At 38.6% G+C, this 27804-nt stretch overlaps 1 protein-coding gene across 11 annotated transcripts in view; it reads right to left on the reverse strand.

Annotated features, from left to right (window-relative positions):
* Positions 1-13639: 13639 nt before the first annotated feature.
* NLGN1 (neuroligin 1) overlaps positions 13640-27804 on the reverse strand; it is a 428085-nt gene continuing 413920 nt past the window's right edge. For 8 of the 11 annotated variants that reach the window (XM_032119737.1, XM_032119734.1, XM_032119742.1 and 5 more), the window contains 3 exons: positions 24448-24660; positions 18857-19646; positions 13640-17884 (listed from right to left, as the gene is read on the reverse strand). In XM_032119737.1, the coding sequence (XP_031975628.1) occupies positions 17062-17884; positions 18857-19646; positions 24448-24660 (1826 nt within the window). In that variant the 3' untranslated portion in view covers positions 13640-17061. The remainder of the gene's footprint in view (positions 17885-18856; positions 19647-24447; positions 24661-27804) is intronic. The other 3 variants (XM_032119739.1, XM_032119743.1, XM_032119741.1) reach the window with 1 other exon arrangement.

Below are 27804 nucleotides of genomic sequence, written 5' to 3' on the forward strand. Positions count from 1 at the left end.
TTACCACTGTTGTTCTCACAGCTTTGTTTATTGTTCCCATGGCCGTGCACCTGCAAACCCCAATAATTTTATATGGCAGGTTCTCATGGGAAGCCATTACTGCTGGTGTGAAAATGAGCCCTTTCCCCCAACCTTTTCATACCTCGTTTTGTAGGTGCTAGGTTGTGTTGGAGACAACTGAAACAACAAAGCAGTGTTTGTATACTCTACATTGTTAGTATTTTAAATACTGAAATATTAGCCAATAACACATGCACAGGAGGTGAATGGCCAATGTGCAGCAACTTCTCTAATTCCCATACTCAGCTGTAATCATGCCACGAAGAGGAGCATCCAAGAGGGAGTTCGGGTTGATCCCATCACAGAAAAAAGCATATAATAAATAGTGGGAAAGCATGCAAAAAAAATTGTCATCTTTCTCTTCATCCTCACCACTGCTGCACAGGAGAGACAGCACAGAGGTCACCTGGCTGGGGACCCCAGCCCTGCTCTTCCCAGCTGCCCACAGAGGAGTTCTCCCCTCTCCTTCTGTGCGTCCTCAGCTGCAGACCCTGCTCACACTGCTCTGTGCATGAGAGTGTGGCTCAACACCCTGCATGCAACAGCCCCAACAGCACGAATCTAACAATTATGTGAATTGTTGAAACCATGAGGGTAGGGGAAGTCACAAATGGTGCTATGGCAGATAAATCACATGGCATTTTTTTGTTTTTCACTGGGTCTGCCTCGCTCTTTTGGTGGAGCAGAGCAGTGGCTACTTGTACTTGATGCTATGCATATCTTGCCTTAAATAACACACAGTTTCAATGTAGATTTCAATGTAGATAATAACAGGTATACAGTTGGTCATTTGATCAGTTCTTACACCTATCTACCAGCCATACTGCACCTTTTTTAATCAAAATTGGTGCAGCTGGGGATTTTCTCAATTGGAACAGCTGAATGTCAAAAGTCAAACTGCCCAACCAGTCCATGTGAGCACCAGAACTAGACACCTGCCCACTCACTTTTTGACAGGCATGGCTTTAGTGACAGTTTCTGTGAAACTAAATATTATTGTTTGGGGGGGGGGGGGTTTGGTTTTTGGGGTTTTTTTTGTTGGGTTTTTTTACCACTGAGACTGTTTTTAACAGTTGTGGACATTCCCATGTTCCTCAGATGAATGAGGGCTACCTATCTTCCTCCTAGAACAGCAAACATACCAAAGGGAGCTGAAATTACTCTGAAAAAGCAACTTTATGTGAATCTGAAATATCCAGAGGTGCACTGACCTGTTCATTCACATTACATCTCCTTGACTGCCATTGCTTGTAGAGAGATGAGTAAAGCCAAAAGAAGTCACTCAACTCTTGCCTTTTGAGCAATCCTATCCTGCACTTCTCCTTCCTCAGAAAGCTTAAAAAGCAGCTCTTTTCACAACAGATTTGGCTGCTGTGATGCAGTTACCAGGTGACTCTGTCAGACCCAAATCTTGGTCTCCTGTGCAAGCATGGAATGGGGGAAGAAAAAGAAGAAAAAGTGTAAGACAACTGTAGTTTTACAGTCTCCTTTCTCAGCTTGAAAACTGGAGATAGGAGCAGACAGGCTTTAGGATGGTGTAGAGAAATCAATACATTTTTATTGATTCTTGTAGCTTCAGAACTCTCTCCTAGTACAAGTATAGGGGTTAGAGGATGAATACATGACTGTCCTACCACACTACCTATGTGGTCCTCAGAAATCCTGCTCTTGGCTTCACCAGTGGTGGAGCCTGCTCCGTCACAGGACTACAACAACAGCAGCTGACCCAAGATCCCTCTCAGCAGGGGAAAGTAGGTCCTGCAGATTATCCACTGCACAGGCCAGAAACTCCAACAAAGCCAGCAGCAGCTGCAGCTGAAGGCACAGCTTCACTTAAGGAAAATACTTCCTTTACAAAAGACTATTTTCAAACAATTACACAAAGTCTATCGAAACAATGCATTGTATTCCAAAAGAAAGAGGTCCACAAAGTTACATATGAAGAATGACACAGAAATAGAAACATCAGAACAAAACAGCTTGGAAAACCAGCTAAGAAGTTGTACAGTCAGGACAGAATGTGATTAAAAACTTTGAACAAGCATATAGTTTTGAAACAAAAGAAATTGGAAACGAATTATAAAAACTTGAGTATAAAAAATAATTGAAGCAGACTTGTAAGGGTTACATTTAGTTTATATTTTTGCAAAACCTCCAAAAACATCAGTGAGAGTCTTTTAGAGTTGTTTTGATTTTGCAGAAACATTAATTTCCTTAATTGGCATTTTCAGCTTCTGTTAGAAAATTTCTGGCCTGGTCAACTCTACCGAGAATCTGTTCATTAGCAAAGTGTGAGGATCTGTCACCATTTTCAGTTGCTGCAAAGCTATCAAATGGTGTAAAACTTACTGGAAGCTCCTTTTACTGTTATGGCCCACCTTTGCAGGTGACATTTTGTAACAGATTTGACTGTGCCACGATGGACCTGACCTTTGTGTTGTGCCTTTTCTTCCCATTTCTTCAGCAGAGTCCATTATCTCTTGTTCCAAATTCCTTCAACTCTTCCCTTTGACTTTGTGTTACTTTCCACTTCATTCCCAGGCTGCACCGCCTAACACCCTACACCTGCTTTTGATGTCACCAAATAGGGACAATGACTGTAAAGTTATTTCCCTTTACAAGTCAAACCTGGAAGGTCTCTCTGTTGTTGTTCATTCTATTTCCATTGCTGGTGTAAGTGTCCTTGTTGTTTTTCCCACTAGTGAAGAAAGGGCAAATGTCATATTCACTGAAGCAAAGACTTTGCTTTGAAGCTGTATTGATTTTTCCTTTTCCCTTCTGAAGCTTTGCCAGGCTCCATAAAAGGCTGTCTCTTGTTCAGAAACTCTTTGGACTGAGAGACAACAGGGGCAGCAGAGCCAGCGGGGCGCAGTGGGAAGTTAGGGCATCTGCTGGGGAATGACAATCATGACAGCAGCAAGGAAAAGAAAGAGGTCATTTTATTTTTAACTGTTCTCTGAGAATGGTTGTGGATCAGAACAAAGCCAAATGGGACATGCAGCTTTAATTCCAACTTGTGATTCCTCCTTGTCCAAACCTGAATATGAACATTTTTCTAGGGTTCAGCTGCTGACAGCAAGACACTGAGACCACTTAAAGTGACAGCTTGGCTAGAGGCTTAACACGAAGGTGGCAACAGCAGGACATTGTGGCACAATGCTGTTAAGGACATGAGCCTTACCCTGCACTAGACTGGAGCAGCAGCATCATATGGACTTGCAGAGAACTCCTGAATGAAGGTCCAGGGCTACCACAGGACTCCTGTTCAAGGGATCTGAAATATTCTGTTTAGACCTAGCTTATGCAAAGCGGAAATATCCTATAGCATTTATTCAGCTCACACGTACTGCAAAGACCCAAAATTGTTCTTTCCTTCCACAAAATGCCTCTGTCTTTTGTAGATTCCTTGCAGTCTGTGGCCACATACACTTATTTATCATATGTGCACCAGAGAGTCTCTCGCTCTTGGCACAAAGATAGGTGCTGGCTTTAAGCCTTATTTAAAGGTGGTGTCTCCCAGTGCCTCCACCACTCTTCCAACACATTTCATTCATGCCGACTCATAGGAAAGAATATCATTAATTGAAACATCAATGCCACTTCTTGCCATGCTTCTGAATTTCTTGGAGCTGTCAGGCTGGGAGAGCTGGTCTTCCAAAGCTCATTAGATAAACAGCTGCTGCTAGAGCTGCATGTAAAATTACAGCAGCTGTCTTTTGCAGAGTAGTTCACGTAATAATTATAGTAGTTTTCTACTGTTCTTGGGGTTTTTTTTTGTAAAATTAGTACCTATGACCAGAAATTAAATAACAGCAATAAGAATTATTCCTACTGCTCGAGAGTGTGGTCTCACACTCCCCGTCAGAAAGTTCTTTAAAACCTAAAAACCCATAAAATAGCTTCCAAATGCTCAGCTATTTTGGGAATTGTGCATATGAGACAGCTGGAAATTAGACTTTTTGTAAAAAAAAACCTGCAAAAAAACCTGTTATCAACAGCAATGAGAGGGTTTTGTTGATTAAAGGATGTTTTCCACTATTCATTTGTAAGGGAAGTGAATCATTAAGTGCTGTCTGACAACCTTCTTCATATTAAATAATATTAAATAAAAAGAAAATTTTTGGTGATCATTAGGGCTTACAGGAATAGCCTGAACACCCCCCACCATCTATCTGTGCTGCAGATCAGCTCTGCTCCAGCTGCTGATGCCACTTGTCATAGACTGCAGGCTCCCCCCCTGCAAGAGCACCAATGCTGCTTTTCCTTCCCCCTCCAATCGACTCTACCTGCCAGGGCAATTCTGCAGCCTTTTCCTCCAAGGAGAGGAAGCATCTTAAAGCTGTGCCACCCTGCACAGGGCAAGAAAAGCATAACCGATGCTGTTTGCCCTGACAGGACCTAAGCACAGCAAGTAATTATAGAAGGAAGCTGTTTGGGTGTCCTGGGTCAGCTCTGACTTTGCAGTTTCCTGCGATACCTTTTGGGGCACATCACTCTGTTGACTTCTGCTCCGGTGTTACCCGTCCAGTTCTCAGTATACATTTGTTTTCATTATTCCTGCACCCTCCTGCTGTTTTTTCTCACAAGCTCAGGATCTGAAAGCTGCTTTCCCAGACCTTTAAGTAGCAACTCATCATCAGCTGTGCTGTGTACGGAAGGCTGCAGCTTGAATTTGTTTTCACAAAAGGCACATTACAAGACCTGCCTAATCAGCACTTACCTCAGTTTGCTCACGCCAGACAGAGTCAATTTACAGACCCCGCCTGCTGTTGACCCTGCTGTCTGCTCTGGGTTATTCTGGCCTGCCTCCACTTTCTGAAATTAAATGCTAGTATTTTTAATTGCAGGTTTTAACTCTTGCCTAATGGGGCACAAGCTCATGCTGTTAACAGATCTGTCCAAGGTAAGTGAGAGGGACTGCATGGAAAGGAGCTGGAGTGGGGTTGCTGCTAGTAACAAAATGGGTCTGTGCCTTTCTGTCCCTCATCTTCCATTGAAGGGAGATGAAACACATCCAGTGCCACTGTCTTCTTGCCACTGCTGCCCAGTTCACAGGCACCACAGGGCAGAGAATCCAGCTCTTGGGATGTGATGCCTCACTTCCAGTTTAACCCAGAGCAGCTCTGAGGCTGCTACTTGCTCATGTTGCAGCTGAACGAGCTCGTAGAGGTTGGAGGATTTATCCTGTGGGTAGGCATCTCAGGCTTACATGTGGTAAACACTCAGTGCAGGTTAGAAATCATGATGGTTTCTTGCTATTCTTTCCTTTTTGTTGGTGAAAACATATGAAATAAAACTAGTTCATTCAGAATAATGATTTCAATGTAATTTTGCAAAAATTTTGAAAAATACGGGCTATTTTTCTGTATATTACTAAAAGGTGTTACTAATTTTGATCAAAGAAAATATGAACAATGATTTATTTTATTTTTGTTTCTAAACAAATAAATAAATGACTGGTAAAATTATTATAGCACTTCTTTCTCTTTGATTTTTACTAAGACTTTTCTTTCTTCTATGCAACTATCCACTGTTGATCCCATCTTAAAAATAGTTTCATATTATGTGAAAAATGCATTCTATCCTACATAGCTTGCTAGATGGGGTGTCAAAGATTTGCAGTCTGCAAATTCCATGTTCAGCCCCTTACAGTATGATCAGTTTCCACCACCCACAACCAGGTTCTGACCATAACAACACAGACCCAGGATGAACATCCATGAAAAAATAAACTCAGCACCTACCTGAGAGATTGTGGACAGATCAGAAATTATGGAGCTGAAAAAGTAGCTGCAGATCTGCTCTAATTTGGAAAAAAGCAGCTGAAAAGTTTAGCCACTGTCACCTAGTATGCAGCAAAACCACAGAAAGTCTGCTGTGAGGTAACAGCTGTGAGAGTTAAGGTCACCAGCAAGCCGACAGTTCAAATTCAAATTTTAAGCTCGGAAAATGCTTGTTTTATTCTTAAGATTTTTTCCAAGATTTAATTTGCTGGTTTTGATTTCCTTCACACACCAGACCACAGATCTAGCTCAGTTACCATCATGGCAGTGATAAAAACCTGAAATAAGCTCTCTGGTTGCTTCCTCCTGCTGCATTTCAGTCCAATGCCTGTAAATTCCCTGTGGAAGACTGCAACCCCCTATCCTTACCAGCCTGCACAGGAGTGCTTTCCAGTGCCAGTGCTGACTTTTGATAACCTTTCTTGGTTTTCCAGTGAGATTTTGGCACTGCCTAGACAGCTGGAGGAGCTATGGAAGCTGCAGTGTTTGTGATCTAAAGCTGGATTTTTTTTTACACTGTCACCATGCTTGTACAGAGCTGTTGCATTCCAATCACCAAGTTGGAGTGTACCTGTGCAACAGCCTCACAACACCCCAGGGCTGTGTGTTACTAACACCAGCCAGGCAAAGACATTTTTACACTCAAAAGTTGAACAAGAACGTTCAAGATCTCTTGTTTCATTAGCATGTACCTATAAGAATGAAGATGGAAAAGAGAGTAGATATTAATGCAAATCTAATTGCAGAAGCTGTCTGAATGCCAGTAGGGAAATTCCTGTTGTCAAGGATGAAAGACAAGACATCTCCCATTTCCCAGAAGTGCTCTTCATTAACTTTGTGAAAGTCAAACAGCTAATATCCAGGTAAGTATTCTGCACAAGCTCTTTGCTCTCCTCCTCAGAAAATGCCACACAGAATGCAGGACTGAGGGTAAGGACACATAGGTAATGGTCACAATATTTGCAAAGGTTATTTTTCTACTGGTCAGATGTGAACCACATGCAATCACACCAACCCAAACACCTCTACTGTAAACCAAAGCCTGCTATGCCCAGTATCTGTGTTAATGAGACAGCAACTTCTTGGCAAATTATTCCAATAAATGAAAGAGTTCCTTGAAGATCTTGGAATCAGTGAGTCCAAAGAATGCTCGCAGCTGTTACTGAAATTCATAATTTCTTAGCCTTGACTTCTAACCTGAGAAAGCAGCTTTACAGAAGCCTTACAGATCAACAGGATGGACATGCACTTGGTGCTGATTGTACCACAGGTAGTCCCCTTCAGCTGGTGCTTTTCCTATTGATCTCTCCTCCAAATGGATAATGTTTAGTAGCTTCATAAGCAATGAAGCCATCAATATGTCAGGATTTACACCTCTTTGACCTCAGCATGTGGCAAGTATTGCTATCAGCTTTATGTGTTTTGTTCTGTTTGTTTTTAGCTTTTCACTTAATCTGATTGCAATACACAGCATGAGGTTCAGAGGTTTGAACAAATGCAGGCAAGGCATTAATGTAGCTCCTCTCCAAGACATAAGTGATCATGTTCTGCATAGTTCTCTTAATAACACTAATGATTTACAGGACAATCAGTTCTATCTCCAGTAAAATAAGTTTTCAATGATTTATATGTAGTATTGCTCTGAAGTATGTTTTTTATAAATCTTGTGGTCTTAAGTGCTTGTCAAATAGGTGTCAGAGACCGCACAGAAGCCTAAAAATACTCACATAAACCCTTCTGCAAAGTGCTTGACATCAATGCAGCTATTGTATACCTTCATGCTCAACACAGGTTAAAATAGTGCCACTCACTGTGACAGTGTAACTAGAGGCTGCTAAGCTGACAGAAATAATTTATTATGCTGCTTACAGCTAATAAAACCCCGTGTGCTTTGGGGCAGTTTTTGAAAATACAACTCTCATCCTTTTCACATGTGAACTCTTGCTGTTCCTATCATCTCTGGTAGTCCTTAGACAAAGGTTTGAAGCCTGCAAACATAGTGAAAACTAGGAGAAAGTGGAATGTCTGACTGCATAAAATAAGGACTCCCTTGCACCAGAACAGGCAGCCAATCTTTTTTGTTAAGTACAGCTATTGTGTGTTAAATGTGTCTAAACCCACGCTAACTTCTGAGGAGAATCAGCCCATTTGATCAAAGAAGCTCAAACTGGCAAAACACAGCAGTCTCACCAAGTGCTACAAGAAGCTCCATTTGTGCTGGTATGCCAGACTTCTCAGTAGCGGTTTGATCTCCAAAATTCACTCCTCTGGGCTGCTGGTTTTCCTCCAGCTCCTCTTCCCTGCTTTCTCTCCCCTACAGCATTTCTCTGTTCTGCATTTCCACTTTGCTAACTCACTCCTAGTGGTACTTACCCCTCACAAAGCAGTATCACAGGGAATGAAGCATTGTGGAACTAGCAATTGCTGTAAATCTCATCACTGTGCCTTATCACGGATGTGTCTATCTAATTTTGGAGCTATTTATAAAGATAGGAGAAATAAGAACGACTCCAGCCCATCTCATCATACCAAAGTAGAAGCCATTCCGAAATGCATTCTGTGCTATAGAAGCCATGTGCAGCCTCCTTCAATCTTAGCCATGCTTACTATCATTAAGTTTCTACACGATCAAGTTTTTAAAGTGAGAATATTTCATTACTTCATGCTGCCTATTCAGTTCTGATCACTGCTGGTCTTACTTCCTCAGCCTGAGGCACATTGTAACAAAATAAAAACTGGCTGTAAAAGTTGTCATTCTGATCTATGCAACTAAAAAAAAAAAAATTATCATCAATAACATATATATATATACATATAAATAACTGCTTGTGTCAGGCTTTCCTAATTAAGTGTACCTGAAAGACAGAGAAGATAGTAAATTTGTTCACCCTCTTTTGGTTCACTCTCAGGCAACAAGGAAAAACAGATAACCAGGAGACTGTGATTTATCCAATACTAAAATTCCTACAGCAGGCAGCTAACAATTGTGGTTAAATTTAGGAAGGAAAAATTTCATGCTGATAACCTTCAACATCTAGTACAGACCTACAGCAGAAACACCTCCTACAATCATACCCAAACCTTCAACCCTCCTGCTCCCTTAAGAAGGGAAGCAAAGGGCTTTTTCAAGTTATAAACGAGTAGAAAATTGGGTTTGATGCTGCCCATCTGTATTTCATTCCTTCTGCAAGGGGAGGGGCTTGTCTTTCTCAGGTGCAGTCAGCAGAAGTTTGGCTGATTCCTGCAGGGGGTCAGCAGGAGCTCAGCTCCATGGGACAGCTGTAGCACAGAGACAGGCACTGAAACAAAACCCACTTCAGAACAAAGGTCCGAGTGTCTGCACAGCCGCAAAAATACAGCAACACTTGTCTGCAGCGTGGCCATGACTTAATTTTTAAGGTTCTTAATCTAGCAAGCAGCAGAGTTTATGAGACACTGCTCGTGTCTGGAGGCACGCACTTGCCTCGAAGTTCCCTGTGAAATTGCACCTGTGGCATCTTTCAAAGGGAAAAATTCTGTGTGTGGTGGATAATTCAATGATGGCTGTGGACTCCCTGGCACATGGCTGTCATTATTGACTGAAGGGATTCTTGTACCTACCCACAAGAGGCTGTCCTTGCCTATGCTGGAGACACTAGAGCAGCCTGAATTTCCATTCCCACCCTAAATAGCAATTCTTGTAGCTGGGACTTCATAAATTAATATCCTGGATAGATATCCAGCCACAAGAAAAATAATTTAAAGCAAAATTCCCACCCAAAGAAACAAGAACACTGATAAAATTAAGTGAAGAAAGCAGAGATTTAAATTATTTCAAATATTTGCATTTGTGTGAGACAGTAGCAATGATGTGAGGGCATGAAGAACAAAATTGCACATATTCCACAGGAAACAATTTTAAAAAAACCTAACGAGACCTGTAAGGAAGCAAGAAAAAATAAATTCATAAATGCAAGGATTATGACATTTGAGTAAATGATGAATGAATTAGAGATGACAAACTGCACCTAGCAATAGTCTATACTGAAACAACTCCATAAAAAAACAGAGAGTTTCTAGTTTTAAAATATAATCCCTAAATTGAATTGTAAAATGGAGCCAGGACAGGTATGAGACAGAGAGGAATTCACATGCAGCATTACAATACAGTCTAAATTCTAGTAACCAACTAGCCCTTTTAGACTTAAGATAAACTGTATTGTTGAAAAACGATTTTTGTTTAAAAAAAAATAATCTCAGATAGATAAGTATTACCAGTATTTTATTAAATTTTACAAGTGTTCCTTCTTCTGTCAAACACAGCAAAATTTATGAGTGTTTTCACACTTCTGTGGTGTATCTTAGAACTACAGTTGGGATTGTTTTTCCAGAGAAGTCTCTTTTTGTGAATTTAACCCTGCCCTTTCCTTCTGGACAGGGCAAAAGGAAAATGCCCCAAAAGTTTCCTGGCTGCAACAATTAAGCTTGCATCCTTTGCTTGCTTCTCGTCAGCCTTCAGAGAACCAAGATACTAAAAAAAGCCTATAGGAAAAAAAACCAAACCAAAACAAACCCAAAAACCAAATCCCAAACCTCAAACCCTGGCTTGTTATTTTTCTTCTGTTACATTTCCTGATTTTGGACAGCGAAGTCACGATTTGTGGGAGGAAACCAATGGTTCCTGTTATCTTCATCTTCTGTGGAGAGCAGGGCACACTTACTCCAGTTAATAACTGGGGAGAGAAAAATATATTTATGACAAATGGATGGATGTTAAAGAGAAAATCAGCACATGATTGAACAAGGGAATCTCTACTAGCTGACCAAGAGTAATTGGTTTTGGCTGTTATTTTCCGTAGCGTAGGTCTAACTTTCCACTTCATAAAATTGCTCTAGACTTACCTCTATGCAAATAAGAGCATAATTTATTCATTAGTTCAGCCAAATATCACCACTACATAGGAGTAACCTGTTGAAAAGTAGAAAAACCAACAGTGTACCAACATATGTTTGTCATCAATCAGTGAAATATTGCATGGCTTTTTCTGAAAATGCATTTGGTGTCAGATGAACTATATATTACTTCTAGAACCTTTTGTATAGTCTTAATTGCTTAAAATTACTGCTGAAGTTGTTTCTACAAACCATTGGAGGAAATAGGTACACTGTACACCTCACCCTCCCAAACTGCCTCCTGCCACAAGGTTCTTCCCCACTCCTCATTTTATTCCAGGGAAAATTTATCAAGTGTATAAATCAAGTGGAGTGCACCGGGTCCAGCCACAACTGCTTTGCATTCCCAGGATTTCCTTTTCTATCCTTCACACCCAGGAGATCCAGTCAGGCTCCCTGACTTCCTCAGTAACTGAACAAAAGCACTAGATGAAAAATGTGTTCTTTTCTTTTTGTATTTTTAATAATGCAATTGAAGTGTCGTCAGCTCATAGAGTCTTTCACTAACCTCTTGTTAACTGAGCTCTGGTATTATCACGCCTGAGTGCCAGTGGTATCAACTTCCATTTGAAAAAAGTTACTGGCTCTTGAAGCTGTAGAGCAATAAAACTGAGTAGCCCTATTGACTTAAAAACTCCACTTTTTTTTTTAATGGCGTCATTATAAAGCTCAGCTCACAGATGCTGTTGCCTGGCCTTGCTGACATCGAGAGGGGAAAATTCAGATGACAGAGAAAATCTGGCTATTTCTGTCCTGAATTTATAGCAACATGTGGCCCAGTTGTCTGTCTCTTCCCTTCCAGAATGGAGCAGAACAGAGCAGACTTCCAACTGCTGTAAAGTGTCATTGTGTCTTTGACATACAGGTCAACATATAGATTTGAAGATCAGGAAGAACTAAATGTTCCTTTCTATATAGATTTTAACATAAAAATTACTGCAGCATGCTAAGGCTGCAAACTCTGGTACAAATCTTTTCTTTGCATCCATGTAATTTCAGGGATTTTTCTTTTTAATATAGAAGACTTTCCCTGAATTTTGGCCTTACATGCAAATATCCATAAGCATATTGTAAAGCACGTTTTAAAGTCTGGTAGTGCTCATAAATCAGGATAGTTATACTTGTACTAATTTCTGTGAGTGGGTGTTCATGTGCATGAGAAGATATGCAAAATTGGACAGTGAGATGAGCCATGATGAACATTAAAGGTCCAGAAGCAGATCGATAGCTGGTGTAAATTGTCAGGGCTTCATTGATTCCAATGGTCCCACGATAAATGCTAATTCAGCTGGAGCTAAAAAAACTGTCATCATCTTATCAGCTGCTCAATGACAGTGGAGAATGCAGAATGAGGAGCAGGCCTTACCTCCACACCTTTGAATGGTGCAAAAAGGTAAAATTCCCTGGTTAGTCACATTTTTTGAAATCTCCTTTATTGGCCGCAGTAGTGCACGTGGGTATGCATGCGGAGACAGAAATGCATATATAAACAAAAAGGCATTTTCTGAGACAAATACACAGCTTCTACTGCTGTGATGGTACTTTTATCTTCAAATGAGAAAAAAATAAATTTCAAGAGACTGTATAAAATTTTCTTGTACAAATTTGTTGCACTACTATGAGGTTTTTCATTCATCCCAGTAGCAAGGGACACGAAACCCAGGTTTTTATCCACAATTTGCATACAATACTTAAATTCTTTTCCGAAACTAAAGCTTCTTACAGAAACAATGGTTTCCCAGGTGTACAAATTACTGAGAATTATAGTATCAACAAAAAGGAACAAAACCAGGTTGCATATAAAAATTTGCACCTCCTAGGTGACTCTCAACAGTTTTTTTTCCAAACATTTTCCACCAGATAAAGTTTGTTACCTTGTTCTAACAATTTCCCATTTCACAAAGTTAAGATTTTACTGAACCTTGTATATAAGACATTAATTATACAATGTCATGAACAGAACCCAAGAGAAAAGGGACTTTATGCATGGCTGATGATGAGCTCATCAATTCTGCTGCAAAGTTCTCTTGAACACCTTATCAAATGCTGCCGATTTCTGGTCTGCATACAAATATATTGATATGCCAGAGTGCAATCAAATTAGAATGTTTAGAGTAAGAGCCCATTCGCCATGTTTCAAATTGTTCATATTTACTTGGAGGCCTCAGGAGGGCATCTTAATCCTATAGTGTTATTATTTCAAATAGAAAAAGAGATTTTTAATGTCATTTGGAGAATGTCCCTTAGCTTGCAGACTGAAAAAAAAAAAAAAGCAGAACTGCTGCAACAGATATTTTGACAAGAGCTTTGAATGAAAAATAACGAAACCTCTGAAGGGAATTTCCCATTAATCTAATTTATTTGGAAGCACATTTTCACAATAATAATTAAATTATCTAATGTTTGCTTACACTAAAAAGCGACCGTGTGTAACTGTTCATTACTAGAAAAAAAGGTGGGGGGAAAGGCCAATATTTTAAACTAACATCACAGGCAAAAAGCAACAACTTCCAAACATCAAAGGAATGCCATGATGTTTGACAGCTTCCTATGAAGTCAGCTGTTTCATCTCCTAGTGAAGTTGGCAACAGAAATTCCAGCATCCTCTGTGCAGTGGTGTCTTTAAAACTGTAACATGTTTATTTGTTAGACCTCTATTCATCTGGTTTTCAGGGTGTTTGAATAACAAAAACATCCGATAATTAAAGACTTGTGACACAGGAATCCATGTTCAGTACAGACAACAAATATAAAGACTACATTTTCCTATGGAAGGTTATATCCAGGAAGTTCATCCATGCCTCGCAAGTCTTCTGTAGGTGGAGAATACTAGGTATAACCAACTGAGATACCATTGAGCGAAATGCGTTTTTTATCGGTTTTATTTCTCCTAGAAATGTCAGCACAGCACATTATATTGCCTGTAATTTTCATAGATAAACGAGACAATGATTCCATTGTTATTTTTTTTTTCTCAAAATGGTAGAATACATTTTTTTAAAAAGGTCTGCAAACATATTTACAAAAGTGTGAAGTCAATAAATGCAGGCTCTTTATATTTTTCCTGAACTTCCAAAGACTGACTCATATCCTAATTTTATTGGAAATCTGGTTCAGGGATGATACAAGAAATTAAATATCACACTCAGTTTTGCTTTTGTGTAGGCTACCATGAAAAACAAATCAAACAGATAAAATATTTTGAAAAGAACAAACTTATATTCCATGAAGCACATGAAGATATTCCAAAACCACTTCTTATATTCTCATTTCAGCTTTAAAACATCTCTTGCTCTTTCTTAATGTTGTGTTAAAACGTGGGACACCATCTTACTTTTGGAAAGCCAGCTGCTGTAACGTCAGTATAAAGTAGCCACTTAAAATATCATTCACAGTATCTGCATCACAGGAATGGACTTTTTTTTTTTTTTTCCCCAACAGAAGTGACAAAATTTGTGTTGTTGCCTTCATCTTTCACATTTTAAATACTATTGGCTGACAGAAATAAAGTGTAGTGTCATGCTCAGTTTACCTAAATCATTTATTTTGTAACTAATAAAAGTAAACAATTACCAGATACTGTATATATAGAGATATATAGATATATGGCCACAAATAAACTATAGTAGAAAGTTATTTTGGTTTTGATAAAGTTAAGAAAAGCACATAAAATCATATTTCATTAATATCTTGTTTTATGGCCATCAATATTTTTGTATTTTTTTTTTGTTTTGTTTCATCAACATAGCAAAATACAATCTTCTTATTAAACAATAATTATCAGATGGCAGACAATTCTTTTTATTGGTTTACATTGGCAGGTCACAGTCTAAAAGCACAACCACATCAGGCAGAAATTGCACACAGACCGCCCTGGATTTTGAAGACTATTTTTTATGCTTCTACAAAAAGACCTTAATTTAAAACTGGGGACTGCAACAAGCACTAATTAAGTACACAATATTATTATTTTTTTAATAGGTAAATAAAATAACTGAAATTACAGTACTTTATTTTGGTTTCAGCTTAATTTTTAATGTCTGTGCTCGATGTTAGCAAACATGCTTTAAACTTCCCAGCAATTTTTATAATAAAAGTTCAATCACCCAATAAAACCCAAGTGATTTCTTTTCCCATCATGGAATACTGCAGATTTATTTCATTTAGGCCTGTTCCTCATCCTTTCTTTGGTGTCGATATTGCATTTTTAACTCATTCCTGAAATCTAGGGGAGATTTACGTGTGATGACAGTCACAATATCAATATTTCTGTAAGAAGTGGCTGCGGTGGGGCTGGCCCATAAATATGCAGTTTTATTAATTGTAGAAGGCATGCTCATGTCTTCAAAAACCAGAATGGTCTTAAGATATTACTCTTTATTTGAGACAGTTACCATTACTTCATTAAAAAATGACAAAACAGCAATAAACATTTTAGCTCTTTAATGAGCAAAGATCAGGTCTCTTAACATTGGAATAATATTCGTTATCCAGATTATCTTTATTTCACTCAGTGACCAGTAATATGGCCAAGAAATACAAAGTAATTTTCCATCAAGTAGTATACAATTTTTGTGTGTAATAAGCTTTCATTCTTGAAAAAGAGTAACTGAAAAGAAATGTTTCTGTTACTGCAGTTAGTTTGTCAGAGAAAGTTCTTCGCATTATCTTACAAACTATCAAAATTGCTAGTAATTTGAAAAAATGTAAAAAAAAATCACATAACTTTAGTCTAATAGAAATATAGTACAGGTAAGAGAGAAAGTATTTATCAGGGATGTGCTCTTAAGTCCATCTCAATTATTTCTTTTATATAAATGTACATCTGATTACATATACAAACGTTTTTGAAAGGACCGTGGTATAGAATTACTGGAAAGCAACAGGGGAATGAAAAACTTCTCGTGATTTTAGAACATTCACTTCAAATCACACAAACATACGTAGTATCCAGATTTTTAAATTTCCACTTGTTGGCTCTTTCCCAATTCTTATATACCCTCTTTTTCTACACTCTTGCCATCTGGTCTAGAGAATTCATTGGAATGACAAAGATAATGTATAGCAAAAAGGGAATTAACATTATATTAAAGTATTATAAGTAAACTTTGTAACATGCAACATGAGTTGAAACAATAAACTGAAAGGTGTAATCAGAGCAGTAATATTGGGGCATTTTTAAATGGCAAAATGTCATTGCAATTAAATTTTTGGACACACCTTACCTTATCAATTTGAACTAAATATTTGGTAACTAAATCACAGCAAATTATAAATCCTTCAACAAAGGAGATTCCATTAAAGTTATAGTTATTTCAAAATTAGAAATTATTTAGGTGGAAAGGAAAAAGAACATTATTAATATACATTTTTTGTTGGGGATTCATATCAGTGAGGGTCCACCACCTAGAATGCCATATATACCTTTAAGAACTGTTGCAATCCCTTCTCTTTCAGAAGCTACCATGAAATATTTTACTGTAATTACTTTTGCCCCTTTAGAAAACTTCTTTAGGTTGTGCCAATTGATGGAAAAAGCTTCTATTAAAAACTCCAATGGGATGAGAAGAATTTTAATTACGGCTTAATCAGCAACACAGCCACCAAGCATATAAATTATCATGCACATCGTGCTAAAAATATCCAGTTTCCTTTATTCCCGCAACTTTTATACTGACAGCACTTATGTGATAATGTTGTACCTGCCAGACTGTAAAACTTCTCTGACTGGCAGATTTCAGCATGAGCCCCTTTCTAAGGCCTTAACAGCATTGGTGCTTTGTGTACTTATTCAAATATGTAAATATGGTCTACACAAGAAAACAGGTCCAAATAAAAATTGGTGAAAATTATCTGACATTCCATTAGTGTGTCCCTTGTGCATATTTATAGGTTTTCAAAATTTTCAGTCATAGTTCTTTCCTGTTTGTGTTGCACATGCCTAATTCCATTATGTAACTTAAATCTTCAAAAAATTAATACTTGAATGTGAATGAAAAAGTATCATTCAGGACAACTGCTTCAAGCAATTGCAAACAGTTGGGTTTTTTGTTATTTTGTTTGTTTGTTTTTGTTTTTTTTTCTTTTGTTTTGTTGTTTCTTAAGTTCATTTGATATATGTACAATTCATTTTTTTCAAAACCCCAAATGTTCTTGATATGTATATTCACATAATATTCCTCCATATTTAAATAGTAAGAGTCTTGTAGGTTGAAAGCCAAGTAATCTTCAGTAATATCACCTACTGTAATCCATCAAAAAATAAAGTTTGTTTCATCTTGTCTGGCTATACCCTGGTTGTTGAGTGTGAATGGGGGTGGGGATGAGGATGGGGCAGAGTATTGTTCTGTCCTCCGGTAAATGTGTTGAATGTGTGTAGGGGCTGAATCCCTGGTATAGTGTTGGGGATCATTGTGATGGTGTTGGGCGTCATTAAGGGGATATCATCAGGAGACCTTCTCATAGCTAGCGTGTAGTCTGGGGGACAGGCGGTCCTAAGAACCACCTCATGTGGATGGATGGACTCACATTCATGATCCAAGTCAGTGTGCTTCATTTGGAGGGACATTATCTCCTCTTCTTGTGCATGGGTGAGATCATTGGTAGTGGTACGTTGTGGGCTACATCTCCTGTGAACATCGTGTCTCCGCTTGTCTTTTTTGTAGTACAACGCTGCAAAGGCCAAAATGTTCAGGAACAGCAAAGATGCGCCAACCGCAATAGTAACACTCAATTCTGTTGAGTAGTCCCTTTGATCCACTGAAAATGGGCTTGGTTGTTGTTTGGGGTCATCTTGTTTGGCTGTAGGAAAGGCTGAAGTAACTGAAACAGAATTTTTCCTTGTGGGTCTGAAAGTATTATCAGTCGATGGCACTTTAGTTGTGGTAGAGGTATACTGTGAAATGTCGTTAAGATTGTGCAGATGAGGTACCAGTTCCAACCAAAGGTTCACCTTATTGGCCCTATAGTGTTCTTTAACTCGTGGTTTTAATCCAATGTGAAGATACAGCTGGTCTTTCTGAGAATATCTGGTCCATGCTACTTCTTCAAAACGATTTGGTTTTGTGTGGATGAATTTTGTGTCTTGCGGCACTGGTTGATTTGGGTCACTAAAAGAAAAAGATATCTCCAATGTTACAAAGCATTTCAAACGGAATTATAAAATTAACATAATTAAGATTTTATACTAAATGTTTAAGTCTGCCTTTGGATGGAGCAGAGTGCTATTCCCTAAAATTAGAGGCCTTAATAATCTTGATTAGAAACAGCATTATGCAAATGAACCCTTCTTTTACACAGACTTCAGCAGCTTCCCTGGTTCTCCAAAATGTTGGTGTTGCTCTCACAGTGAAATCTTGCACTGCTGAGGGAAGATTGCCTGGGGTGTAGTGATGTGGACAAATGTCTATGAGAGACAAGTGTGAGAGAACATTAAGATTTTCTTGTCTTTTTTAGCAGCATAAAGTTCATACAGCTCTGCATTTCTGTTCCTGTGAATCATCTGTGGCCTTCCAGAGGGGAAGGATCATGGCAGAGCACAACTCAGTGCAATGCATAGTCAAAAATAACAGTGGTCAAAGGTAGCAAAGGTTTTTGAACTCCAGTGAAAAAAATAATTAAAACTTTCCAAGTTTAAAGTCACATATTTTGTGGTCAGAAGGGTCAATTAAAGACCAAATGTACTACTAAAAGAAGCTGTATTATATTTGATGCAGTATTTATATAATTTTCTGTCTCATAGGATGAAAGCATTGGTGGGGTAAAAGCAGGTAATACTGTAGCTGGTTTTAACTATACACATATGTTAAATGCTTAGCTTTACACTTTTCTAGAGTTTCCTTAATTAGTTTTGTGTATATTTTAAAATTTCTTTGCAGAAAGTCTGCAAAGATATTTTCCCCTCTTTTTCCTAAAATATGTTAGTGAGCCAAGGGACATTACAGTAAACATAAATATCCAACTCAATTCTTAATCTCTTATTCATCCCACAAGTACACAGGCATTCCCAAGGGAGATAACCAATGGAAAGCACCATTCCATCCAAAGTTTGCATACAAGACCACTCATTATCTGGTACTCACCCAGTTTTTGCAAAGTTTGTCCAGTACGTCATCACCACTGCACTTAGCATGACATCATTTTTGGAGAAATTACAAGGAAATAACTCAGTAGGACCAATCATGGGAATTCCTAGTACGTAAGGAACCTCATCTCCATGGGCTGCATCTGCCCATGCAGGTACCTGATCTGTCTGGCAGTGATGGTAGAAGGCATAGAAATATGTAGGCGATCCAAAATTCGAGTGAAGATCTGCTGTGGCCACTGCTGGTGCAACCCACTGGTGATCAGTAAACAAAGCCAGCAGTGTTTTCCTTCTGGTCTCGGGATTGTGTCGGTCTGCCCAGTCCGTGTACATAAATTTAATAGTTTCCCTCAATATATCTTTGCCTTCGGGATATCCGTATAAGTTATCGACGAAATTAGAAACTGCAAAGTCAAAATCACTAGCTGATATGCCATCTTCGCTATCCACAATGTTTTCAACAAACTTCAACCCTTCTCCTTGGTTAACTCCCAGCATGATGTCATAGTTGAGGAATTCTCCTTGTTCCATCAAGATCTGAGGGTCATCTGGTATCACATCGCCGTCAATTACTGGTCCAAAGGCTATATGGTATCTTGCTGGTTGAATGTCCTGGTCGACAAGTTCTCTATAAGGCTTCTTCTGTAGACATTCCACCAGTTCTACAGTGTCTGACATGTTGCAACCAACTTTTGTAGCCAACATCCTGGCATATTTTGCAGGCTGAAAACTAACTGCCCAGCTGGAGAGAGCTGTTCCGCTTTGAGCTATTGCTCTTTGAAAAAGTCCTGTGGGGAGAAATATTTGAAAACTACTGAAGTGACCTTGAAACAGCCACAGACTTTGAAAGATTCAAAGGAGTTCTTTGAAACAATAGAAAACTTTAACAGAAGAGATACCTGAATCTTAATAGTACTTAAATACACGGGATGGTGAGATCTGACTGCTGTTGTACCTACAGGTAGCGTGCACAAAATAAATGCAGTACGTGCTGAAGCAAATGATTCTCCCTCAATATAGTCCAGCTGAGCAACAGATTTTCAAAAAAAGCTCAGGAAGAAAAAGGAGTACCATTACCTTATGTAGGATAACACTATGAGGTTAAAAAAAATTCTTAAAGCACCTTATAGGTTGGTGGAAAAGCCATCAGGTCTCTGAAATGGGTTGAAGTTTTAGGTATTGTTCAAGCCATCAGCAGCATGCATGCATACAACTGTGTCTTAAATAAATCTATTACACTTTTTAATGTTTTCTTTGGGATTAAACTCGGTTTGAAAAATGCAGTGCTTTTAAATTGTATATCACTGCAAAAGTTTATATTCTGGAGTAATAGATGAGAAGGTACCAGGCAGCTATTAAATTTGTAAGTGCCTAAGTCAAAATCCTTTCTTGTAAGGAGCTTTTTTAAGGTTTATATTGATCACACTTACATAAAAAGGGAAATGATATATTTTACACTGTTTAGCTTTGTAATTCAGAGTTTCAAACATATGTTCAGGTATTTAGTTAAGGGAGACAGAATGATCTGGCAGTGCATATAAACTTGCAGTAAATCCCAAAGACTTCAGTGCAATTAACCTGAATTTATGCTGATTTAATTAGCACTCTGGACCAGGAATTCTACCCAAAGAAATAACAAAATATGTCAAAATTGAAGTTTTCCTCTCTCTTCTGTAAGAATTTTTAAAACATGTCGTGAATGATAGCCTCACCCCCCTGTAGGCAGTGAATTAATGCAAATATTTTCCTATTGGCTTTAATGCAATCAAAACTCATCCTTGTTCTGATACTCCCTTTGCATTTTTCCACTCCATCTGAGGAGGGTACTTTGGGTTCTAAAAGAGATTATAGGTTTGAACCTTGTGTAAAATAATGCTCAGAAACTGTATTTAGGTAATTTAGACTGTATTTAATAGGTATTTAGACTATATTTAGGTAACTGTGGCCTTTCTGCTGTTTTGTGAGAGGTTTTTTTAAATTTTCATAGAAGTTCATTTCAGTGTCACACCTTTTGCACAGACTACTGGAAAATATTTTATACTGCACCCTACCTCCTATAGGTCACTCTGTGTAACACAAAATGGTCGCTAGTGTTCAAAAATTACGCTGGTTTAAGATATATGGGTAAAAATTTTGTTTTACTTGTGCTGGAGTCATTCCACTCACTCTGGTGGACTCACTTAGGGACGGAAAGTGACACCTGGCCTCACTCAATTCCACCAAGAATCTTTGGTCCAATGCTTGATGAATAGTTCAATACTCCCACTTGAGGAACTGGAATCAAGGCGATCAGCTTAGCTCAGAAATTTATTCCAATAATGCACAAGATGGCTTTTACTTTGCTAAGTAACATATTTCTATTGATAAAAAACCTCCCCAGCCTCTAAATCAAATCAGAGAAATGCTTTTACAGCCTGTACTGCAGCACCAGACCCTGTACACTCAAAAATAAGTTGGAATCTGTTGCTGGCAGGAAACGTTTTACAAGCTTCTCAGGAATTTTAAAATCATTCTAGATTGTATTAGGTCCTAATCCAAAAGTCTTCAAATTAGATAGGTGTAGAGACTGAAATGTGTAAACTCAAGCTTCCTCTTAAATTTATGAGAAGTCATATCCAAAATATTATTTCCTTGCAAGATAAGAGTAAAAATAAGAATGAACTTGAGCTATAAACAGCTAAAAATATATTTGCATGTTTATAAGGTCAGATATTGAGCTAGCATAAATCAGCTCAAAGTCAGTGGAATTACCACACAGGATCCAGGCGTTGTAATAAATGTAACTAAATGACAAAGCTGAATTTTCACAAAGATGTATTTTATGATAATTCATGATGTGTGGGGGTTTTTGCATATTGTGTAAATCTATTTTTATTGCTTTATTAAATATGTCTGAACAAGGACAGGAAGTGTAAGCTATGTACAAGAAAATGCTGATACAAACACTGTGGCTTGCTAAGTGCTACATAAACATCAGATGCTGGATTAAGTAAAAGTGGTCAAGTCCTTTGGCCATAAAGTCATCTGAGGAAGTGAAACTAAACATCCCTCCTTGTGCTAAAGAATGCTGACAGAGCTATTCCTCCACTCAAATCGTTTGGTGAAAAATGAATGGTATGAAAAATTATTTTCATTCTGTGGCAGAAATTTGTACGTCACAGGATGGAGAACTACATGTTTATCTGATAATGTGTATGATTATTATTGCTTGTGGGCTTCAAACTGATGGAAAGAAGATTTAAATGTTCAATGGGCCATAGTGCTTTGTGACTCTTATTCAAAGTCTCACCACAGTAAATAATAATAATTTGCATATATTCATCTATATTTTCAGAGCGCTTTCTGAAGATGGGTGCTGCTTTGCCCACTCACAGGTGGGTGGCTGTGAACAGCTCCATCTTGAAATAGGCTGAATTCCTCCTCTCAAGTGCCAAGGGAATCTTTCAGAGGGAAACGACAGAATGGAAGAGAGCTTCTGAATTTAGAGCTTATGAAAGACACTGGTTGACAATCATAGAATCACAGAATCCTAGAATAGTTTGGGTTGGAAGGGACCTTGAAGCTCGTCCAGTTCCAACCCGCTGCCATGGACAGGGACACCTTCCACTGTCCCAGGTTGCTCCAAGCCCTGTCCAACCTGGCCTTGGACACTTCCAGGGATGGGGCAGCCACAGCTTCTCTGGGCACCCTGTGCCAGGGCCTCACCACCCTCACAGGGAAGAATTTCTTCATAATATCTGAGCTATCCCTGCCCTCTGTCAACTTTAAGCCCTCCCCCTTGTCCTATCACTACATGCTCTTGTAAAAAGTCCTCCTTCCAGCTTTCAGATGTGAATGTGAAGCAAAATAACATGAAACGAAAGGGGGTTTGGAAATGTTAGGAAATAACTTTCCTTATTTGAACCTGACCAATTTATATCATACATGGGAGTGTGGTGAGTTGTTCTTTTAAATCCAAATTTCATCAAAGCATGGGTTTGCTTTCTTCTAAAAGAAATCCTTAAAAACTTACTTTTACTGAATCTTCTTCAGACCCCTCCAAAAGGCCTTGATCTGCTGTGTTGGAAACATAGTGCCTCAGTTTCCCTGAACAAATTCTGCTCTTGGCAGAATTCTGGCCTTGTGTTGAGATATGACAGGGTATCATTTGCTGATAGGAGGCAACACATGAATGTCCAAATATTGTAAAGACAGCATTTTGCATTGATGTCACGTTATACCAAGAAGATTGATATTAACACCAAGTAAAGAGTTAGGGGAAGATATTGTCCTCATTGAAGTGGAGTTAATCCTTGATGATAAAGTTTGAGAGTTCTGCTAAAAAGAAGATGGTGCATTGTGACCTTCAGGTCACAGTGCAGTGAGGTAATGCTTACATCTTGTTCTTATAGGCTTGTTCTTTTAAATATCTCCTATTTAAGTGCAGGTAATTATGGAAGAAAAAAAAGAGATTACATTAAAAATCAAATTGTGGAACTAGACTAAAATTGAGACCACGGTCTTATTTTCCACTTGACTTTTCTCATAGAAGTTATATTTTTCTCTCATTTAAAAACGCATACTGGCATGGTCTAAAGAATCTCTCACTTCTACTGACCTCAGTGGTCTTTGTAACATGACTTTGGGGAAATGCAGCTCTTTTAATGTCAGCAGAATTATGTTTTTATGACCAGCCAATTAGTCCCCCATGGAGATAACAGCAATAGAAATTAGTGGAGGATTATATGCACCGGGCACAGTGTGGTGTCTCTGGTAAAACTAATACAGATAAAAATATGTGAAAACAGTAAGACAAAAGTAACATGATCAATAAGCAATAGCCATGCAAATGAGAGACACTGTGTGAAACTGTGGTGCAAAAATCATGGAAAAAATAAGTTGGGTGCCTCAAACAGCATGATTTTAATTTCCTGTTGTCTGCCTCAACTAGAGAGAAAAGGTGTTAGTTATGGAATAGGAAAAAAACATATAGAAGGAAATCCATTTGCAACTTGGATGCTTTGACAATTTTGGATCATGCATGCAAAACATTCAACCATTCTTTTATTAGATGACAGCAAGTGAAGTTCATGCAGTTTCAGACAAAAGATTTCTGAACTAGTTACTCATTTCCTTCACACAAAATAATAGTTTTAAGCAATTCAGCTGTTAGCCTGAAAAGAGAAACTGTGTCATTTTAGTTTTCCTTAAATTCTGCTCCTCGGGAGAAACTAAACACGCCTTTCACAACTGTCTGAATATAGATGACCTCATCTACTGTGAGCATGACTGACTGATTTTCCAAAAAGGACACCCTTAGGTAAGAAAGAAAAGAGACAAAAACGATGCACCAAGAAAATGCTGTTCAGAAGTTGGCTATAAAGTGTTTCTACAAAGCTCCATAGGAAAAAGAAGAAAGTGACCCAAAATTTAAACATGCAGAGAAGAGCTGAGGGAGAAGGAAGCTTGTACTGACTTTAAAAAGTTTCTTAATATTGAGCTGAACTCAACAGTTCATAGAAACAAAGAGAATATACAGAACATCACATAGTACTAATGGTGGTGGCATGCAGACACCAAAATTGTCAAAATTTGCAACCTGCATAATACCTTTGGTTGAATTGCTCCAACGGTTACCTTCAGAATAATGGGATAAAGTCAACAGATTGACGCATGAACCGCCTGCACCAGATCCAAAAACAGTTATTCTTAATGGGTCACCACCAAAGAACCCAATATTTTCACTAGTCCATCGCAAAGCTTGAATTAGATCAAGGAGGCCATAGTTTCCTTTTGCTGCTTGGTCCCCGGTGCTCAGAAATCCTGTTAAAGTAAATGAAAAGAGAAGGGGTTAGCAAGGGCTCTTCTGAGTGATCCTGTTAAAATCTTCCAAGTAAGATTTCAGAAGTATATGCCATTAAATATCGTGCAACTACATAATTTTCCATAGTTCCTGGGAACAATTTGCAATTTTGCACTCCTCCTGAAATAAAAATATTCGGTATCCTCTCTTTTGGCCATGATAAATATATGTAGCAAAGATACATCCGAGACAAAATACTCATCTAAATCTTAGGTCACAGTTTATTACTGCCAAGGACTTTGTGTTGATTGTACTGAGTTTAAGAGTAACGGTTTAGCAGACAGATAAGCTGCAGTTGTTTTGTACATGATTTGATCAACTCTGTGTTGTATTTCTGTACTTGGATGCAGCCATGGGCTTTGCATGTGCCCGAGAGGTGATGGTTACACTTCCTTGTAGATTCTGTTTGATCCTGTCCTGGCAGGACTCATTGTCTTTTCCTTTTTTCTCCACCCAAAAATGCAGCTTATGCCACAGGACAAGCCAGGCTGAACCATGAGAGCAGCTCTCAACTCCCTGAGCTCCATCCCATAGTCATTAACCTGAGTTAATTGAATCTACATTAAATAGATAAAGACAATTTAGGTTGTTTCCACAGCCCCTTAAAAGCAAAAAGGTAAGAGCTCAGGGGTAGTCTGGAGAGCACTACAATTGCTCCCTTTTATTCCTGCTGGAGGAAAAGCGTCGGAATGTGTCAGGTGCAGGAATGACGGTTCCACACTTTACTCCCAGCAGTACCCTCACATCTGACATTGCTGTTACTCTTGTCATTACAACCTACTGACTCTAAAAGGTGTACAGCAAAAACTCTGAAGAAAGTCTCTGCTGATAAAAGACATCGCTTTTGGACCCCATTTGTTGACATTTCCAATTTTCTCAACTTTATAAACAAATGTTTAAATTCTACCAGAATTATGAAGTAGTCCATACCTCCATTTGCATATCAAACTGATTTGATGCTCACTAAATCGTGTAACTGCTTTTCAGTACATGCTTTGTAGAGAAATGCAATGATTACAACAATTATTTCCACATTAATTAGATATCAGTAGGTCTTCTAGTCTCGTCAAAGTTCTACTGATTTAACTCTCTTGAGTGCAGACAGCCTACTCAAAGGAAGTTTACAGTAGTTTTGCAGACAAATGGCTCTCAAAGGAGTCCTACTCTTTCATTATGACAATAAAAGCAGCTTTTAAAAGACATTTCTAAGAAGACACATGCATATGCATCTATATAGCACGGATTTAACAAGAATACAGATGGGGGGGTGTGTACCTATATTCATGGGTATAATGAACGTGTCATTTGTTACTTTATTATTACTCTGAATTGGCTTCAAATGGCAAGCTTGCACTTGATGTTCTGCCCTATGTACAGCCCTTCTTTGCTGTAAATGGCACTGAAAGCTCTTTGGCCTCACTGCCTCAGCAGCTGAGCTCTGCTCCGTTTAGGGCGAGCATCTTTCTTTGTGTAGGTCAATCCTGAATTTTGTAACCACGGAGAGGGAACAGGAAAGTGGCATAAGGTGCCAGGCCAGCAATGCTCCCACTTCCAGACCTAATGTGCCAAGCCTAATAGACCTACTTCATTCATTGCATCTGTAGTAAATTGTTACTCTACGCTAGACTTTAAAATAGCCACTCTTCTGCAACTGAAACCCGTCATATTTATTATTGAACTGCATAAAAAACAAAGTAGCATCACTACCATATAAAAAAATAACCCCTTGGTATTCAGGGGAAGCCCCGAAAGGAAGACATAGTTATAATTAATTCATTCATTCTCACTTTACTATTACAGCTCAGCAATGAGTTGAGATTATTATGAGGTTATTTTACCCTGCTTCACACTCCTTCACTTTCCTCTGTGTGGCCAGAGGGTTGGTGTGCATGGCTACGTGAAAGCATGGCTCCAGCACAACCTTGCCTGCACAGGAGCCTTCATTCTTGCCTTCACGCTCCAGTAAAATGTTGTTCCCCATAAATAATTTTTAAGGGCACAGAGAGATGATGTCTTTGAATACAATGGCAAATCTAATGAAAGCTCCCTAACCAGTGTCACTGCCTTTGTCAGCCTGTTTGGAATTGAGGGATGGTAACAGGGACTGTAACAAAATTAAAACGTAGGTATTTATGGGAACTACAGGATCCTGTGGCTGTATATGCTGGGAAAGTCTTCCCCTTTCTTTGCATAAGTGTATGGCTGTAGAAATTCAGTGACAAATCAGTTCATCATATTAAGCACATAAGTGACTGCACTGATTCAGGGGATTAGAGGGACTGGCAGTCCTCGAAACACAGGCTGCAATGAGATGAGAGCAGTTACAGCAGTTACTAAAATTGTGACTTAAACATGTCCCTCTCTGCTTTTTTGTTTTCCCTGGCTTGCAGATTCCCTGAGTCTGGTCAGGGTCTGCTCTCAGCAGAGCTGCAGCATTGCTTCAGAGAGATCCGTTAGATTTCTCAAAATTATTCCAAGGCATTTATTAGGAAATTAGATGGTGGAGTTATAGCTGAGCTACACCGATCACTCTGAAGGAACACAAAGGTGAACACTCAAACTTTCTGAAAAAGTTGTTTTCTTTACTCTGCATAATATGCAGCAGAGTGGAAACCATAAGTCTTTGCCTGGAAAAACAACAAGATTAAAATTATAGAAAAAGCCCTAGGACAAAGCCCTGGTGTTAAATCAGTTCCTATCAAGTCCCATAGATGGATGAGGAAATGAGAAATCCTTGGGAAACTATAATATACTACTTTTAAAGAATCTTTCTGAATGTCCTTGTTACTAAAAGTAGACGTCAGGAACCTGCATTCAGTTCAGGGAATGTGCCAGGAGGGGGAGCTTTCAGTTTAATGAAAATAAAAAAGAAAAGACGGCAGTGTTAGTAATATTCTCCTCATTCATCTATATTAAACAAATTATGACTTGTGTCCAGAGCAACAGCTCTGATGCAAAAGAATATCTCACGCCTCCTCAGCAAGAACCACACTGGCTGATTTCCATATCTGCACAAGATGGATGATGATTGATGTTGACTTTCATGACATGAAACATTTCTATCTCATTTTTTAGAACCATAAGAAGCCTGTTAATATCACCAC

Source organism: Corvus moneduloides, chromosome 10 (assembly GCF_009650955.1).
Source record: "Corvus moneduloides isolate bCorMon1 chromosome 10, bCorMon1.pri, whole genome shotgun sequence".
Taxonomy (NCBI): Eukaryota; Metazoa; Chordata; class Aves; order Passeriformes; family Corvidae; genus Corvus; species Corvus moneduloides.